At 40.4% G+C, this 18949-nt stretch overlaps 1 protein-coding gene and 2 pseudogenes across 1 annotated transcript in view; 1 reads left to right on the forward strand and 2 right to left on the reverse strand.

Moving 5' to 3' along the window:
- Positions 1-18575, forward strand: part of RCL1 (RNA terminal phosphate cyclase like 1) — a 49422-nt gene extending 30847 nt beyond the window's left edge. Inside the window, exons 6-9 of the mRNA XM_016138352.2 lie at positions 2207-2332; positions 5125-5281; positions 10159-10262; positions 18248-18575. Of these exons, the coding sequence (XP_015993838.1) occupies positions 2207-2332; positions 5125-5281; positions 10159-10262; positions 18248-18398 (538 nt within the window). The 3' untranslated portion in view covers positions 18399-18575. The remainder of the gene's footprint in view (positions 1-2206; positions 2333-5124; positions 5282-10158; positions 10263-18247) is intronic.
- On the reverse strand, positions 2851-2969 carry LOC118600908 (annotated as a pseudogene).
- LOC118600805 lies at positions 5458-5580 on the reverse strand (annotated as a pseudogene).
- Positions 18576-18949: the final 374 nt, after the last annotated feature.

Genomic DNA, 18949 nt, shown 5'->3' on the forward strand with positions numbered 1-18949 from the left:
CTTTTACTGATGAGGAAGTGATGACATAGAGATTAGTACATTAGACCCAGTATGTTGCAGTTTGCTGGAGCTGGGACTTCAACACAGAGAGTCTGATTCTAGAACTCTTAGTCATTCCTTGGTAGGGTCTCCATGCCAAGCCAGGGGACTCCACAGTGACCCTGGGATGTAGCCAGCTTTAAAGCTCCTTTCCCTTCACCTCACTACCTGAATTGTAGTATAGACTTCCACTGGCACTTAGTTAGCATTGTCACCCTTCTGGTTTCTACATCTCCAGAGGGGTAGTGGAGGAGGTTGTCTTTGGGAAGTGGATCTTTTTAATTTGGAAACTTAGTTCTGTGACCCAGTTGTCCTTAGTGTAAGCCCTAAAACTGGGAATCCATGGCCCTTGCCAAGTGCTTACTATGAGCTTAAATTCATAAGGTACCTGAAAGAACTTTGGGAAACATGAATGCTGTCGAATCATGTATCAGGATAGTGACTCTGCGCTCTCCTGGGGAGAGTGGGCAGCCTCAGGCCTCACACGCACCCACCTGGTCCAAAGGGTATGAGACATGGGACTGTTTGTCTAAGCTACTGGTGGTCAAAAGTACATTCTGGACAGAAGGGGTGGTGATGTAACTGGGCTCTGTGTGCGTATTGAAAAATCCCTCTTTGCTCTTTCCTCATTTCAGGTTTGTCTTTTGAGTCAAGTCAAATATTTATCAAGTATTACTGAGTACAAAAGTAGTGTATTGGAAAGTCGTGAGGGATGCAGCAGCAGGGCCCCTTTCCTTATGGAGTGTGCGGTCTCATTGACGAGCAAGAACATGTGTATATATGAAGGGAGATACATGGTAAGTTCAAGTGCAGACCACAATCAGGTGCTGTCTGGAGGGTTTCAGGAGAGAGAGGAACTCCGGACTGGGAACAATGAAGGAAGACCGTTCAAGATGGAGGATTGGGATGAGTAGAGGGGGTGATGTTTCCGGGTTGTGGATGAACACCGAGCAGGCTGGAGGGTTAGACAGCAAGATCTGGGAGGGCCCGGAGTTACTGGTTGATTCTCAGTGTGAGGAAGATTGATCTTTCAGTAGAATGTTCTGGATAAATCAAAAAGGGAATCTAGATGGTAGTCGAATTTTTGCAGACGCTCAGAGCATTTTGTTTCTGAAGCTCAAATAAAAATTAAATGTGTTATTGATAGTAATTTTGGAAGAGTTGAGCTAGAATGGGCATACCATACACTTTGTTTTTCCTATTGGACTTGCCTCATGAGGTTTGTATAAGGGTAGTGGAAAAATAGTGTTATTCTCCGTTTCTTTATTTCCTCATCCCACATATGTAGCTAGCTCATGGCCATGCATTGCACATTGCAGGTGTTTGGTACATACTTATTTTTTATTTGATTAGTAGGGTTGGGGAGAGCCTGTCTCTGTAATAAAGTCTAATTTTAGGTAATCATTTCCACTTCTTCAAGCATCAGCTTTTTCACCTAATTGCTAATCTATTCCTCCTTTCTTTTTGGGGGTGCCCTGTTGTAAAAGTGCTAATTACCAGTATTTTGACCATAAGATTATAGTTGTGAGGTGTTTGATCATCTGCAAGTGGAGTGATCGATACTTAAATAATTGAAAATAAGCTCTAAATTAAAAACAAAAACAAAAACCTGTTTAGGTCTTTATACACAGCAGCCACCATGTTCTTTCACTAATCTTTTTTTTGTTTCCTCTGTCGACAGACCAGGGAGTGGATTGGTCAGCTCCAGTGTGCTATCTGTTCTGGTCTTAGGTTCTAAGAGAAAGACTTATTTGTTACAGCAATGGGGGATGGTCAGAGAATACTTCAAAGCGAGTCTGGCTTATGCCATACAGAGAGGGAGTTGCCTTCTCTTGTTCCAAAATTGAGTTGAACCATTTCTAAGGGTAGGGTACGAGTAGGAAGTCTAGAGCAGGATTGGGAGGTTTTACTTTCTAACTGTCTATATTGTTTGGATTTTTTCATCATGAGCATTTAAGCCTTTTATAACAATAATATAAAAATTATGTGATAAATAAAAATTGAGGATGGTACTATACAGTTAAATAATGAAATACAGTTAGAAAATAAAATGGAAGTAGAAGTCCCAGTTTGTTATTGTAGTTTCACAAATATTCGCCAGCTTTATAACTAACTTTTCTCTGTTCTGGAGTCCAAGCAGAATGATACCCTTAACTCTAGTTTATAGGTACTCTGTGCGTGTGTCACCTCAGATGGCAAACCGGATTGTGGATTCTGCAAGGAGTATCCTCAACAAGTTTATACCTGATATCTATATTTACACAGACCATATGAAAGGAGTCAACTCTGGGAAGTAAGTGTGTGCATTTTTGGAGCCTAATTCTGCAGCTACCCTAGCCTTTTTCATACTTCTGTTCTGATTGAAGTTAAAGCTGCCAGCTCTGAGGTTGGGCAACCAGAGTAAGAACAGTTTCAGGATTAATTTCCTTTTGACTTATTGCCATTGTCACCAGCAACTCCTGTCATGTAGAAAGCATAACCGTAGTCAGTGCTGGGAGATGAGGAGTCTAGTCCTTAGCTGAAGGGAATGAAAACCTAGTGACAAAGTTGTTATTGAAGATTTGAATTTGGTTTAGTTAATCCTATTGCAGAAAACCTCACTTTAGAAAATAAAAAGTTGACGATCTTTGTAATGAAAATATCTGTTTTAGGTTTTGGTTGTTCATTCATTCATTTATTCATTCATTCATTTTTTAGGCAAGGCAACCTTTGGTTGACCTCACCGATTGCAAGGACCTTGTCAGCTTACAATCCCTTATTTTGGACCTTGTCAGCTTACAATCCCTTATTTTTTATTTTTTAAATTTTTTACACCTAAAGCACCTGCTCTTCCTAGGTGGTCTCCCATCCAAGTGCTAACCAGGCCTGACCCTGCTTAGCTTCTGAGATCAGAGGGGATTGGGCTTGTTCGGGGTAGCATGGCCATAGACTTGGTTGTACATTTAGAGACCAATAAATCAGGGAAGCAAGTAAAAGCAATTTTTATACTGTGAAAATGTTAAATATAAAGAAAAGTTGAAAGTAAATACCTGTTTATTACTACTACCTGTGGTTAATGAATATTTTGCCAAATTTGCCCTACTTGTATGTAGATTTTGTTTGTTTTCATTTTTGCTGAATCATTTCAATGTGAATGACAGTATCATTGGATTTTGAATCTAAAGTTTTCAGGTTGTGTCTTCTAAAAATCAATATGAGAGTCTAAGATGGACTGTGGTGGGTTTAAGAAGTCAATTTTTCCTAAGTGGTGCCACAGTTAACCCTTTACACAGTTGTTCGATCTGAGGTTTCTTTTCAGCAAAAGAAGGAAAGAGAATAATGGAGGGGTGAGTGTGTTATGAGATATCTGACCTTTATGAGGCCCAAGGGAAAAATGAAGGTGGTTTTAGAAATGTGGTGGTGGCACACAGTCCAGAGCAACAGAGATGGTGGTGTCAGAGGTTAGAGTTGGGAAAGCATTTGTGTGCAAAGCTGGCCCTTTCTTCTGGAGTTTAGAAAGGTCAATGATGATACCAAACCTTGACATATTGCTCAAATATGGCCACTGTTTTCCTCATTCATATCGTTGGAGTGATAACACCTGAATCTCTTGGTTACTATAAAGATGAAAAGATCACATACGTTAGCCATTAATGCAATGCCTGGCACATAGTAGGTGCTACAGAAAAGGTAGCTGCTAAGACTCATTTTTCCTTTTTTTTCCCTTCTTGGCCAAGGGAATTACAGAGAGATGGAGGAGGATAGATAGTAGCAGCAGCTATATGAATGACCTGATCTCCATCATGCCTTTTCTGCCTGGCCTCTGCCTCTACTAAAACGTGGCCAGCTATCAAGCATAGCAGGCCTTAAGGCCATACTGCCTCCAGCTATGGTATGGCTTTTTATAATGCCACTGACTCAGCTAACCTAGTGTGTGGTCTGGTCCCATACTTGGCCAATGGTGAATAGGAAACTCACACATGGATCAAGATGTGGGTGTATGTGGACTCATGGGTCAGCAACTCCAAGCTCTCTTAAAAATTAAAACCAATGCATTATGTTAAGTTTGTGTTTAGTTTTCCAAATCTTAAGTTTCAGATGACAAATGATGATCTTCTTTCTCTGTTATGAACTTATAAAGTCATGGTGGGTATTTTCCTCTTTTAAGTCAATGAAATGTCCATGTGAGTTAGGCTTATTGAAATCTAGGAGCAAGAGTTTTATGTTGTGGCCATGGCCTAGAACCTTGGGGTCAGCAATTTTTGGTGGCCTATGTCAGTGCTTTGACCAACTTGCACATCTGTCTAGTGTGGTCGCATTTTGACTCTCATAATGACTTTAAAAAAAAATCTATCCATTACCAGTTGGAAAGTTTTGGTGTCTGTCACTTGTAAATTGTACTAATGTGCATCTTCAGTGAAATCACCTGGTGACCAACTGCTTTGTCAGTGTAACTTGAAATAGGACTGATAGTACATACCGTAAATTGGAGGCGGGGGGGGGGGATTAAAATAATGCACATAAAGTTTAATATGTTATTTTGTTTTCTGTGAAACAAATATATTAAGTGGAATAATCTCAAATATAAAGTTTATTATTATAACAAATACACATACCTCAAAAAATTCACTTGGATGAGAAAATTTGGAAGTTCTTGGGAAATTCAGCTAAAGAGGTTAAAGCAGTGATGGTAGTTTATCTCCCGGTTCTCTCTACCCTCCATTTTTTATTCTTTATTTTTGTACACCACTGCCTCTACAGCTGAGCTGGATGTCCCCTCCCTCCTCTTGGTCAAGTGACTCAAAGGTAACTTGAGATTGTGGTAAAATGTCCTATGATGATGGACGGGTGGCGTGGTATTGGTAAGCATTACTCATAGTGCCCCCATGCTTAGTGCGGGCACTATGAATAAAATTAACTTGGATCTTTTGCCATGTGGGCCTTCACAAAGTAATGTATATTCCATTGTAAGCTAGAAGGTACTCTAATAAGGATTGATGTGACCAGACAGAACGTCATCAGAAAGATGTTTGTCTTTTTCTTTGCTGGTGAATGTTAACCCCACTTTATTAACCCTACTTAGTGTCCATGCCTTTGAATCCCCAGATCTCCAGGCTTTGGCTTGTCACTGGTTGCTGAGACCACCAACGGCACCTTCCTCAGTGCTGAATTGGCCTCCAACCCCCAGGGCCAGGGAGCAGCGGTGCTTCCAGAGGACCTCGGTAGGAACTGTGCCAAGCTACTGCTTGAAGAAATCTACAGGGTATGTCCTCAGCCTCTGCAGGTCTGGGAGAGGAGCCATCAGGAAGCAGTTCATTCTCTCTCTCCTTGTTTTTTATTCTTTTTTTTTTTAGGCAAGGCAACCCTTGGTTGACCTCACAGATTGCAAGGACCTTGTCAGCTTACAGTCCCTTATTTTTTATTTTTTAAAATTTTTTATACCTACAGCACCTGCTCTTTCTTCCTGGATGGTCTCCCATCCAAGTACTAACCAGGCCCGACCCTGCTTAGCTTCCAAGATCAGTTGGGTTCGGGCTTGTTCAGGGTGGCATGGCAGCAGACTCATTGTGTCTCATTTTTAGTCCTTAGCAACTTTCTTCCTCTTTCAAGGGCTTAAGCCAAGGAGTTAACCTCTTCCTCCCCTTAAACAGTTTAACATGAGCTAGTTTAATGGATTATCTAAACTAGTCAGTGAATAGCAATTCAGCCCCCGGGTTTGGAACATGGGGCAGGTAAGTTTAAACAGTGGAGAGAGGAAAGAACTGGAACAGAGTCATACAGGAGAGAGAAAGTAAAGAAAGTGAAGCAAGTTAGGTGAGGACTGGCCAGTCGAAGAGATACATTGCCTTGACCAAAGCAGGTACCATCTCTCAGCTCCCCCAGTTGTTAACATGTGAGAGTGGGGGCTCACAATTTTCAGGTTTTTCAAGAGAAGTTGAAAATCTGGATTTGTACATGACAATTGATTCAGACAGAAAATAGTGTCAACAGACTAGATTTTGCAGTATGTTCTAGAGCATAGAAGAATGTTTGGGGAGGCAGGCCTGTGTCAGAGCATGGCAAAGACTTTGGAAAAATGAGAACACAGGACAAAGAAGGAGTGACAGGAAACCAAAGACCAGACTTTATTAATTGCCATTTTGCATCTGCAGCTCTGCTGGTGGGACACAGCTCAGACCAACGTAGGCCCCCCTATCCTCTCTCAGTTGCCACAGTTTTTATGTCTTGATCCATATTAGCAATGTGCACATATGTATATGCACACTTTTACTCTGTTTCCCAAAAATAGTCGAGATGACCTAAAATTAGCAAGAAAGAAATTAGAAAGATGATGGCAGGAAAAATAAGATGAAGTTGCCTGAAAATACATTCTTTAAGGTCCTTTATACTTAGTTAGAGAAGAATCACAAGTCTGGCTTCAATATTTCTGTTACTCTGCACTATCTTTTGCCTTGGTTCCATGTCAGGAAGGTGACACCTTTTCTTTGACATGCAGAATCCAGGACAGGCTCTGAGGGATGGTCATTTCTCTGCTGTGTATGTGAAGTCTCACATTCTTGAACTAAGCACTAGCAAGAACTATATTCTGCATGATTTGCTATTGAATAGTGTAGAATGTTTGTAAATTTTATTTTTTCTCCAGCTGAAGAGCCTTTTATCTTTATTTATCTGTGTATTTATTCTCAGTTATTAGACATTTCTGTGTGTCTTTCCCAAAGTCTCCAAGGAAATTTTGCCCTATTTAAAATAGCCAAAATCATATATGAGCCCAGTGAAATAAAACCAGTAAAGCAGGGATACAGTGGTGATCTTGTTTTATTTTTTAATTCTTCCTTTTGCCACTATAATTTATTAATCACCATGGTAAGATGATGCTGGGTCATTGGTATTGACCCCTGCACAGGTTTCACTAAGGAAAACAGCTTATGCCACAGTTTTCTCCCCTGATCCAAGTCACTGTTCTTGAAACTGTCTCATTAGTTTCAAGGTGGATCAAGTAAGAATGAACTGTTACAGAGTTAATTAAAATGTCTAGATTTTAAACGGTTTTATTTAATGCCTATCTAATTAAAATGGAAGACAAAGGACCTATAATTGTGTCGTCAGTGGAGTGACTTCATCCCTTCTACTCACCGTTCAGCTAGGATATAGTGGCAGAAAGAAACATTCTATCAAATGAAATCTTCCTGAAGGAGGAAGCATCTTTTCATGATTCTCGTGCAGTTGAGGTCTGGCCTTAGCTTTTTTGATGCTAAGTGAGTCCAATGTTTGATGCTTAATTTAGTGATTTTTTTTGGAAGTTGGAAGTAAATGGTCAAGAGGTTACCCTGTCAGTTACTAAGTTCAGGAAGTTTGTCATCTAGACATTTGTGAGGACAGAATGTGTGTGTGATAGGTGTGTCCCTAAGCCCTTGGTGACTTGTTCAGATTTCCCTTCCTTGGTTCTGTGTTGGCTGGCAAGCCCTCTTTCTGACCGTAGGGGCCCTTCCATCTCTTTCCAGTAGTCCTAGGGGAATTGGAAACATCGCATTACAAAATATCCAGACTGACACAGCTGGAGTGTGAGTTTTACATCTCTGTAAATAGCACAGTATGGGCCTCAGGTTGAAAGCCTGCCAACTAGTTCACAAGACAAAACAATCTGGATTAGGTTATTTTATTTTTTTCTCTTCATTCTTATTCTTTTCTCTTCATTCTGGTTAAGTTCTACTTTGAGAAAACAATCTGGGTTAAGCTCTTCATTTTTTCCTCTTCATTCTGGTTAAGTTTTACTTTAAACCATTTCATTGTGCCTGGACCAAGGTTTTTTCTTCTTCTTTTTTAATCATTAAGAAAATTTCCTTTATTTGTGTCATCTTCAGTTGTTAAAAGGATGAAATGCTTAATGTTTTTATGAATAATTCTTTTTAGGTTCGTGATGTAACATGGTTTAAATGAGTAGTAAAATTTCATCCTTTTTGGAGGTGCTCTTTATTTTTACCAACGTTTTAATCTTCTGATTGAATCCCTCTCATTCTGTTGATGTCTCATCAGTTACCACCTCCTCTCGATTCTATTCTAGGCTTTCTGGAACTGCCCTTTCCTATGCATCTTTTTTTGCTGCCTCCATCAACAGCCCTCCTCCCATTCCCACGGTTATTATGTGTGCTGGCTCTCTTCACTTGCAGGGAGGAGGTCCTTTCCAAAAAGATTCCAACATCCTCTTCAGTTTAAATCTCCCTCTAATCTTTTTACTCCTGTGTTCAGAGACCTTCACTATCTTCTCATTTTCCCAAGATAAAGTCAAAACCCTTGACTCAGAAAAGCTATCAGTCCACCTATTCCACCTTCTCCCTGCACCTTCGCAAACTTCTTCACAGACAGCATGCAGCTACTTTCAGGCTGGCCACCTGGCCGTTCCTCTCTGGCCCTGGGTCATATTTCCCCCATCCTCTTATTCTTCCTCCCTCTCTAAATCCTACTTATCTCTCCAGGGCCAGTTTAAGTTCCCACCTCCTCAAAGCCTCCCTCTGGTGCCAGGTGAGTGACAGACCCTCCCCCATGCACTTGGGCAGTCCCAGTGCCCATAGCCCTCAGCTGCTGCATAGCTTTGCCTTCACCTAGAATTGTTTCTGATTCCTGCTCCTGTCTCATCTTGGCAGTGATATTGAAGCCACACAGCACAAGGGTTACATCTTCTGCTGTGGGGATGGCCCCACTACTCCCTCCATGGGAGGGTGCCCCTGTACATATCACATATCCTAACATCGCACTAAAATATTGGTCTAGTACATAATACAAATCAATTGAAAATGGTGGAATAGCAACATAGTGCTAGGAAGCAGAAGTTGAAGAGAACAGTTTTAATTTTAGTCTTACGAAAAGGAACAAATTCTGTAAAACAGAATTAGTGTTGGTCTTCATTCTCCATGGGTCACGTTTTTATTTTTGGATGGAAATATATATATAACTTTTCTTGTCCTAACATTTACTAAGTAAGATAAATATTATTCTTTGTTAATTCAGGTAATTTAGGAAGAGCCATAGATTTTCATAAAGGCTTAGCTAAGCCCACTTATTTCCCTACTCCATTGTTACAAGTGAAGTCTGATAGCAAAGTGTGAGTGTCTGTGCCTGAGAATCGATTTATTTCCTACCCCTAAATGCATTTAAAAGGAAGAGAAATGTATCCACATGAATAGCAGTAGGTGGCCACCTGTTCTGTTCAAAGTTTGAATGAATCTAGTCTTGGACATTGATTGAGGTACTTTGGTCAAAAACTGGGTTCTTTTTGTGACTTATACAAAATATGTAGAAATTCAAGGCCATCCTTCTTTCACTGTGTACAATATCAGTTTGAATTATTTTATTTTAAATAGAGTTATCTCAGAAAGAATCAGAAATACATTTTTTAAAGCACAAATGTAAACAGCAGTAATGCATACATCTAGTAGAAGCAAAATGGCTGAAATGCTTGAGAAATTCAAGAATAAAAGAAGAAAGGCTACCAAAGCAGTTGAAAAGTTTGTGAAAAGAATTGTGTTCTGCTTACTGATTTGTAAGAAAATGAAGGAAAAGTGCATAAGTAATAAGAATGGAGGAATCTGATCGTAACAGTTTTTCAGTTTTAAGACACATAGAGAGGGATAAAGAATAGAAACTAATGTAACATGGCACCCAGTTTCGGAATGTGGCCCGATGGTATTATAGGTAAGACCCTTGACAGGTAAAGGTCCTTTCATGTCTGATTGACTGTGCTGTTTTATGACATGAAATAAATAGAAGCTGTATTCCTTTCACCCTTGTTAATTAACTATACATTTCCTAGAGCTAATTATGCTTTTTTGTTATATGTCCTGCTGCTCCTCTAATTATGAAGGTAAAGTTTCGTTTTCTCTAGATGTATCAGTAAATTTGAATGTCTATTTATTCTGATAGTCTCAGCTAGTACGGTTATTTTGATTAACTGTTAGTTTAACATTCTAAAGTTAATTAATATAAATATTACTCTTAAAAGATCCATATTCTGTTTTATTATTGCTTGAACTTTTCAGTCTGCTCTTCTGTGGTTCTGATATTCTGGGATATCTGTGACTGTTTTCTTGATTTTCCATTCTTGGTTGGTACAATGATTAATCTTTAAAGTATTTGTGTTTATAGGGTGGATGTGTGGACTCAACCAACCAAAGCCTTGCTCTGCTGCTCATGACCCTTGGACAGCAGGATGTTTCCAAAGTCCTGCTAGGACCACTTTCTCCCTACACGTGAGTTGTTTTCTTTCAGCCTCTGCTGTCCAGTTTAGTCTTCGAATTGCACGAAATGACAAAGGTGTTGCACTGCACATAGCCATCACTATGAGCATCTGCTTGTACTGATCCTTAAATGAGCTGAAGGTTGTCACTGTTAACTTGGTGACAACACCAAGGATTTTGCCTTCCTTTCTCTCTTGTAGTTTTCTCATTCCCATCTGTCATTTCCATGCCATTAAAGTTGTGTGGCATATTGGACAGTTCTTTTCTCTAAGCTTAGGATTTTTATCCTTTTTGGAGGTAAACTCCTGGTTCTGTTATAGCTTGGATTTTGGTAGTTTTTTAAATCCATCTTTTCCCTAGCTGTGGGAAATAAGACTACCTTTTTATTGTCTAAGATGTTAGGGTATGAACTAGCTAGAAAGATGAAGAAAGAGGCAAAGTCCATAGTAATGTCACTGGATGAGTAAGGAAATTGGAAAGGTGAGTTTGAGGCCATTGAGTATTACCAGAAATTGACCGATGAGGTATTAAAGCAAGCACTCTCCAAAAAGAGCAGCTCATCAGAAGACTTGAATTATTAATAGCACAGTTAAAGAAGCACTTCCCATGGATAGTAAATGAGGTTGCTGTAAGCAACCTGTTTGAGCACTGACATCTGGGTGTGTGTACATGTGCTTATATACTTGAGACCATAACATGGCTATCTGCGCGTGAGGAGTATGTGGATGCTTCTTATGTGGGAGGAAATATTCAGGTAGATAATGAGACTGAACTGTCCTTTTTCGGTTATCATGGTACCGATGCTGTATATCTGAAAGGTACAGTACTGTGATAACTGAAGAATGGTGGTGCCATCACATTGAGAAAGGGGCAAGCATTGCACCACTGGACCATGGCTGAGAGGGTGGGTGTACGGCCCCAGGAACTTGAAAGAGATTCTTTTGGAGGCTTTTTTTTTTTTTTTTGAATTAGTGGTAGGAAGTTTTTTTTGGAACAAGGAAATACATTCTGTTAGCAGTGGGGGAAGACTGATAAGCAGGAAACTGGTGAGGACCACATTATCTGCTGATAACTTGTGTAAAGTATTTCACAGGACAGGAAACCTGAAATTGAGTAATTCAAAATGGCATGCTAACATCAGGAATCAACATTGCTAAAATAGACTTTGTAGTCAAGGCATTTGGAGGGGAGGTGAAGGCTGGGAGTACAGCACCCCAAATGCAGAGATTCTCTTCCTGCGGAGAGCCTGCTGGAAGCGGCTGACAGCTCTGTGACCACCACAGCCCCCCTTAGCTTCTTAGCTGTCTCATTGTTGCTACTTTCCCAGCTTCTTCGGGGCAGCAGAAGGCAGGCATAATTGCTCACACAACATGAGGCGGTGTCTAGAAATGTGTGTGGTCATGGGGCATGGGGTTTGGCAGAACATTATGTGAAAAATGGAATGCATATTTTTATTTTTCTTTGACACTTTTTATTTTTGCTTTTAGAGATTTTTTTTTCCAGTTTGGCTACAGGGCCTTTATAATTTTGTCAAGTCAGCTGCCCCTGTAGTGATGGTCAAGATGTGACTGGATACTTTTTAAAGTTCCTATGTCCTCTTCTACACACCCCCTCACCAGACATTAATTGCAGTGTCTTGTCTTCCAGAAACGTTGCCTAAAATTACTACATCTCCTGGGAAAACAAAGTAGTCTGCCTGAGCTTTACAAGAGCGAGACAAATTATAAAATTACGTTTTGAGACTTGGGACTTGCAGGATATTCTCCCTTTGGATTAGTTGCCTCCTAGGGTTTCATGCAAGAGGGGCTGCCATGAGGTCAGAGCTTTGGTCTCATCTGTAGAGAATGTAAATAGTCCTGAAGTCATGGGCTTGTGGAGATGAAGTAAAGTTTAAATGAGGTCAGGTCCTTCATGCTCCCAGCAGTGCACCTGCCTGGAGGATCCCAATCAGTGCTGGACACCGTGGTTCTCGCCCAGCCCCAGTTGGGAAATCCAATCTCCCATTAAGGTGGCTTTGAGCACCAGGAGGCCCAATAAACTTGCTTTGGGCAATCTCAGGCCTGAAGTCAGTTGTAAATTGTTTGCTCAGCTGTCTATAAATTTATATCCATTATTTTTTAAATTTATCACTAACTTCCTGCAGTCATCCTGCTAAACAAGCTACACACATCTTATTTACTGTTTCCAAGAATTCTGTAGGGTAGATGTTAATTATAAACACTTAACAGTGTTTACTGTTGGTCAGATGTTGGTTTAAGCGCTTAAGAAATATGAACTCATTAAGTTTTCATAATAACTCTGTGAGGATGATAAAGGCAGGTAGTACTGCCTGCTCCATTTTGCAGGTGAGAGGACTGAGGCATAGAGAGATCAAGTCACGTGCCCAGAGCTACACAGTCAGCAAATGGGGTTCAGACCCAGACAATCTCTTCTAGAGTCCATGGTTTTCTGACCCACTGCACCCTTATGTAAGAGTTGGGATTCTTTTGTTGGACTACAAGTACGTCTCTGCCTGAGGCAGGTTGCCATGCCACATCTTTTGAGAGAGTCCCTGTTTCAAATTCTGCTGTAAAATGATCTTCTGTCTTTAGTTGGAGTTCTAAAATAAACCATGCCACTCTATAAAGTTTTTCAAACTTTAATAAATTACCTCTTTCTGCTACTTGTGAAGTGCTGGGGAGGAAGAGCCTAGTATCCTTGTTAAACACTAACTGGGGGTTCTTGGCTTACCCAGTCTGTAGCATTGCAATGTGAAGATCAAACGAGATAACGCAGGGAAAACTGCTGGCCAAGCCTACTGCCATTTGGTTTCAGTGTTAACTGCTCTTCTGAGCCAGCACAGTAACACTCCACCTTATATTTGTGATTTGTGTTTAAACTCTGCAAAGCTTTGTCACCTTTATTAAGCTGTTTGAACCCCAGAGTGTATTTGGCATATGGTAAAAGCAAGTGATATCTTTACCTTTCAGATGAAAAAGAGAGGTCAGTGATCTGCTTATAGTAAGTTCTTAGCTAAATTTGGCCAGGAACCCACATCTCCCAACAGTGTAGCTAGCCTGGTTCTGTTTCCTTCTGCCTTTATAATCAAATTTCATAACTTAATTCTTAGAGCAGAGGCCAACTGGGCTTTGGGAAAGCTACTATTTGGCAGAAAAAACACTGTCACTATATTTAAAAGCTGTGGTGTAATGACTACAGGGGCCCCATCCAGCAGGTTCTCTTCTCATCCCCAAATCTCCCTTCCTCTCAACTTCCATAGCAACTCTTTAGACCTGAGAAGTAGGTAACTCCAATATCCAAGTGGCTTAATGGAGCAGGAATCAGGACTCTCTGTTGTAGCTTGTGTTTGGTGCTCTGAGGAGAGCTCATGCATGAGTCCTTTCACTCCTACTCTCTAGCAGGTGTCAAAAGAGGGACCTGGTGAGAGGGGCAGTATTTTAAGGGGCAGGGCTGGGCAACCTAGTAAGTCCTGGGCAGTGAGATTTAATGGACTGTGAGCCCAGTGGCCATCACCTGTTGACCAACAGGGCTGGTGGAACAACCCACTCTTGGAAGATAGATAGGAAAAATTATCTCTGTGTTCCAGGATTATCTGAAACCTGCTTGTTAGATGAACTGAAGGCTTTCACAAAAAGGTTATTAGTTTTTGGGGAGTGTTTTTGAAAACTAAATTACTTTGTCCTGAAAATAAAAAGTTTAGCATAGATATAGTTCTCTAAGTCCCTTACATAGGAGTTGCACAGTCCCAGTTGCCTAAATTGGTTAGTCTGAAAAGATGCCAGTTATACTGGTCATATGTTAAGGAGAAGAGCTGCTCTCAGTGTGCCGTGGCTCTCTTTTGCCTGGCTGTGCGGCCACGTGGTTGTATCTAAGAAGTGTGGATCCTACAGTATAGAGTTTGGAAGAGAAGGAAAGGGAAGTGTTCCGCCCTTGGGAGTTGGGGCCTCGTGGGGCCTGTGTGTGGCAGGAGCCATGCAGAGCTGTGGGGCTGTGGTGAAGGCTGTGGATCAGCACCGATGTGAATTTGTTCAACTTCATATAGGTATGAGCGAGTTTGTTCTCCGTTTGGTTTTTATTTTCTTAAAGAGACTGTTTGTTAAGATTTTGTATTGTCTGTGGTCGTTTCTCATCTTCTGACCATATTTACTCTTTGATAGCCCAGCCACAAGAGACATAGGGAGAATGGGGCTGGAGGTAGGAGGACATTCTGAAACATACCTTAATCCAGTCTCCTATATAGTCTTCCTCAGACAGGCTGAGGGTTTGGCAGAACATTATGTAAAACGTGGAAGTGACTTTGCTTTTTCTAACTGTTCCAAAGTCTACAAATATCCCAAAGCTGCACACTCAAACCTGTGTTTCTCCTATCCTCCAAGAGATCAGAAGCAAGCTGAGGTCTCTTAGGAATTCTGCCAGCTGGAGCAGGCATCTGGGTTTTCCAGCACAGTCGAACGATTCAGAGGGAAGTCGTCTAGGGAGGCACTGGGGGCAGGCCTGTGTTAGAGCCGAGGCAACAGTGAAAGAGAGAACAAGCTGTTTTCTCCTTAGAATGCAGACGAGTGGGTGAGAGGACTGGTTTTGTCTGCGTTGCTGCCAGTTGGAAGCGTTGCCCACAGATGTGCACTGTTTATATATGGGTTTGATGTGTTTATTTTCTTTTTTTCCTAGGACAGAGTAGGGGAGGTTGTGAGGCTGAGATGGAGAGCAAAAAACTGAAAATGTCAAATGGTTGGTAATACAGGAAAACCAGCAGGGGAAGAACTGACTTCCCTTAATTGCTAAGAATGTTGAAGTCATTTCTCAAAATTAGCCCTAACTCCTAAATTCTACTCGATACTTTATTATTGAATGCCTTATATAGTGCCTAGCAGGTATATAATAGATTTCAATAATAGATAAAGTCGTTGCCCTTAAGGTATTTATAATAATTTACCAAAGGGGGAGAGGGCAATTGTGAAACAACTATACATAAGCATTTAATTAGAGACCATAAGCAGAGCCAAGAATGCAGAAGGTTATTGGCCAGGGAAAGCTTTGTAGGAAGGTTGACAAATAGAATGTTATTTTAAAAATGGAGATGTAGCATCATTATAGGGAGGAGAAAGAGCAAAGAAGTGAGGAATTTTTCTGTTTGCATGCAGCACTCCCCGGAACTCCTACTCTCCAGGGTAGTTCCAGTTTCATCTCTTAGCCCTAACATGCTGGTCATGTCAGTCAGGCAGGGAAAGGAATTGTTTGGGCCCCCTTTTCTCCTTTTTGCCTTTCCCTTCTTTGACTAGATCACCTAGGACAGAGGGACAGAAAGAGGTGGAAAATTTATCGCATTAGGCTTTATACTTAGTTTGGTATGTGCTATATGAGGGTGGGAACCAGGATCAGTGCATTTTTGTTTAACTTCAAAAAGTATGTATTCATTTATTTATTTTAAACAACTTTCTTGAGGTATAATTTATATACCACAGTTTTCTCATATTAAAGTATACTGTTCAGTGGTTTTTAGTATATTCACAAAGTTGTGTAAACATAACCACAATCTAATTTTAGAATATTTTCATCACCCCGGAAAGAAACCCTTTGCCCATTCATGGTTGTTCACCATTCTTCCCACTACTCCCAGCCCTGGGCAACCACTAATCTGTTTTCTGCCTCTATAATAGATTTGCCTGTTCTGTCCATTTCATATAAATAGACTCATACAGTATGAGTTTTTTGGTGATTGGCTTTCATTTAGCATGTTTTCAAGGTTCACCCAAATTGTTGCATATGTCGGTATTTTGTTCCTTTATATGGCTGAATAATATTCCATTATGTAGATATACCACATTTTGTTTATTCTGTCATCAGTTGATGGGCATTTGGGTTGTTTTCACTGTTATGAATAATGCTGTTCTGAACATTTGTGTACAAGTTTTTGTGTGAGTGTATTTTTCATTTTGCTGGATCATATGGTAACTCCTTGTTTAACATTTAGAGTAACTGCCAGACTTTCCACAGTGGTGACAGTTTCCACCAACAGTGTATAAGTGGTCCGATTTCTCCACATCCTGACCCACACATTCATTATTATCTGTCTTTCTGATTGTAGCCATTCTATTCGATGTGAAATGGTTTCACAGTGGTTTTGATTTTTACTTCTATAATAACTAATGATGTTGAACACTTTTTCCTATGCTTATTGGCCATTTGTATATCTTTGGAGAAATGTCTGTCAGATCCTTTGCCCATTTTTAAATTGGGCTTTTTTGATTTTTTATTATTAGATTGTTAGAATTTTTTTATATATCTTAGATATTAGGTCCTTATCAGATATATGGTTTGTAAATAATTTCTCCCATCCTGGGGCTTGTATTTTCAATTTCTTGATAATGTTCACAAAAGATTTTAATTTTACTGAAGTCCAATTTATTTTTTTCTTTCATCACTCTGCTTTTAAATGTTGTGCTGTATTTAAGACACCATTGCCTAGCCCAAGATCATGAAGATTTACTCCTGTTTTCTTCTGTGAGTTTCTTAGTTTTAGCTTTTACTTGCAGATCTTTGATCCATTTTGAGTTTATTTTTGTATATGATATGAAGAAGGGGTCTAACCTCATTCTTTTGCCTGTGAAGTTGTTCCAGCACCATTCGTTGAGATTATTCTTTCCCCTGTTAAATTATCTTGGCACCCTTCTTGAAATTCAATTGACCATAAATGAATGAGTTTATTTCCTGACCCTCAGTTTTGTTCCATTGATCTGTATGTTAGGACCAGTATTTTGAAAGCTCCTGAGGTGATTCTATATACAGTTGGACCTTAGAAACATCTGGCTGGGGTAGGAGTTTGGATAGTCCATTTGGGAGGGAGCACAACCCAAGGTTGCTAGAATACTTTATTACAGCTATGTAGTCCACCTGTTCTTAACCAAAGTGGTATTTTTCAAACTTGCCTGACAAATATCATGAGAGGTGCTCATGAATAATACCTTTCTGACTCCTATGCACTAGAGAGACAGGACCTGGTAAGGGGTGGGGAGGGGATGTCTGTTGTGGCCTGTGATTCTGGGCTCTTCCACATGGACATGTCCTCCCTCTCAGTTGCCAGTTAGTCAGAACCTTCAGAAATCTGTATGTTTAATGAATTATCCAGGTAAGTCTTAATGGTCAAGGTAGCTGCGGCGATGCTGAATCTGCTAGGCCAAGTAGAGGCCTGCATACCTGTACCATGGCCTTCCACAGAGTTTGCTGTTCCCAAGGTATTCTTGGAGTGAAGCCATCACTTTGTCTTAACAAAGATGACGAGAAACAACCCCATGAAATTTCTCGCCATGTTTACTGGGAGTTCATCCCGGGCCACCTTATTTAATATTGCCTCCTGCCATATACACACAAATGTTGTTATACCCACATTTCCTTCCCATCTGCCTTGTTTACTTTATTTAAATTTCTCTTTTTAAGAACACTTAACTTATCTTGTCTTCCCCACGACATTGAAAACACCATGGAAGAAGGGATTTTTAGTTGACGGCAACATCTCCAGCACTGAGAGCAATGCCTGGCACACTGTAGACCTTCATAAGTATTTGTTAAGTGAGTGGAAGGGTGTTGTTGAGGTTGAGGATGAAGAGAGAGAATTCTATATTTTGGCAGTGGCAGCAGTCATTCATGATGCTGTGAATCATGAGAGTATGTGTTTCTTTCTTTGCAGGAGCCACTCAAAGATTAACACCATATTTATGTCCATTGTAACAAGTGTGTAGAATAAGACTTAATATGTCATGTACTAACCTCTAACCTTATTTATTTAATTTATTTTATTTTGTGTGCACCTCTGCAAGCTGTCTAAATCCTCTTTGGAAACTGGCAGGCTATACATAAATATTATTTAATCAGCCTTGATGAGAATTTCTTAATTTGGGTCATTCCTCTTGATCTGGGAAATTAAAAGCTTGGGTTTTAGGTGGGAGGAGAATTTCTTTTAAATTGAATTACTCTTTCATTCCTCCCTCCTTTTTTTTTAGGATAGAATTTTTGCGGCATTTGAAGAGCTTTTTCCAGATTATGTTTAAAATTGAAACCAAGCCATGTGGCGAAGAACTCAAGGGTGGGGATAAAGTGCTGCTGACCTGTGTTGGCATTGGCTTCTCCAACCTTAGCAAGACCCTCAAGTGATACTGTCACAAATAAGGGCCCCAACGCCTACAGACAAAACAGAAGCTGCCAAGGACCCAAAGGGACCAAGTCCAGATTCATCCATAGGATAGCCTCTTGCGTTAAAGTCTTGGTTTTCCTTTTAAAAACAATCAGAATATCTGAATAAAAAAACATCTTTATATCATGTGGTTTCCAGCCATTTCTCCAGTGGCATTGACATTCCTCAGGAGGCCCTGTCCGGGTGAGAGCCCTCTTGGCTTACTTGGACAAAGAGTGTGCCTTTTAGGACGTAGTTGTGCTGCTAGACCAACAGCACAATTGCGTTTCGACAATGCCTCAGTCCACATCCCTGGGCTTCTGTCGTGTGACCATTTTCCAGACTGTGGAATCTGTTACTGTTTTTTTCTGCAAAGACTGACCTTTTTGAACCTTTGTGTCTGTGGGGATTAAATGAGATAACATGAGTGGAAACTCTTTATGACTAGTGCAGTATTATGCAAAAGTCAGGAATCGGTATATCAGAGTATGTCATCTCTTGTCTTTGGAATGGACTCTGCTGTCTTGGAGAC

This window comes from Rousettus aegyptiacus, unplaced genomic scaffold (genome assembly GCF_014176215.1).
Source record: "Rousettus aegyptiacus isolate mRouAeg1 unplaced genomic scaffold, mRouAeg1.p scaffold_m13_p_3, whole genome shotgun sequence".
NCBI classification, from domain to species: Eukaryota; Metazoa; Chordata; class Mammalia; order Chiroptera; family Pteropodidae; genus Rousettus; species Rousettus aegyptiacus.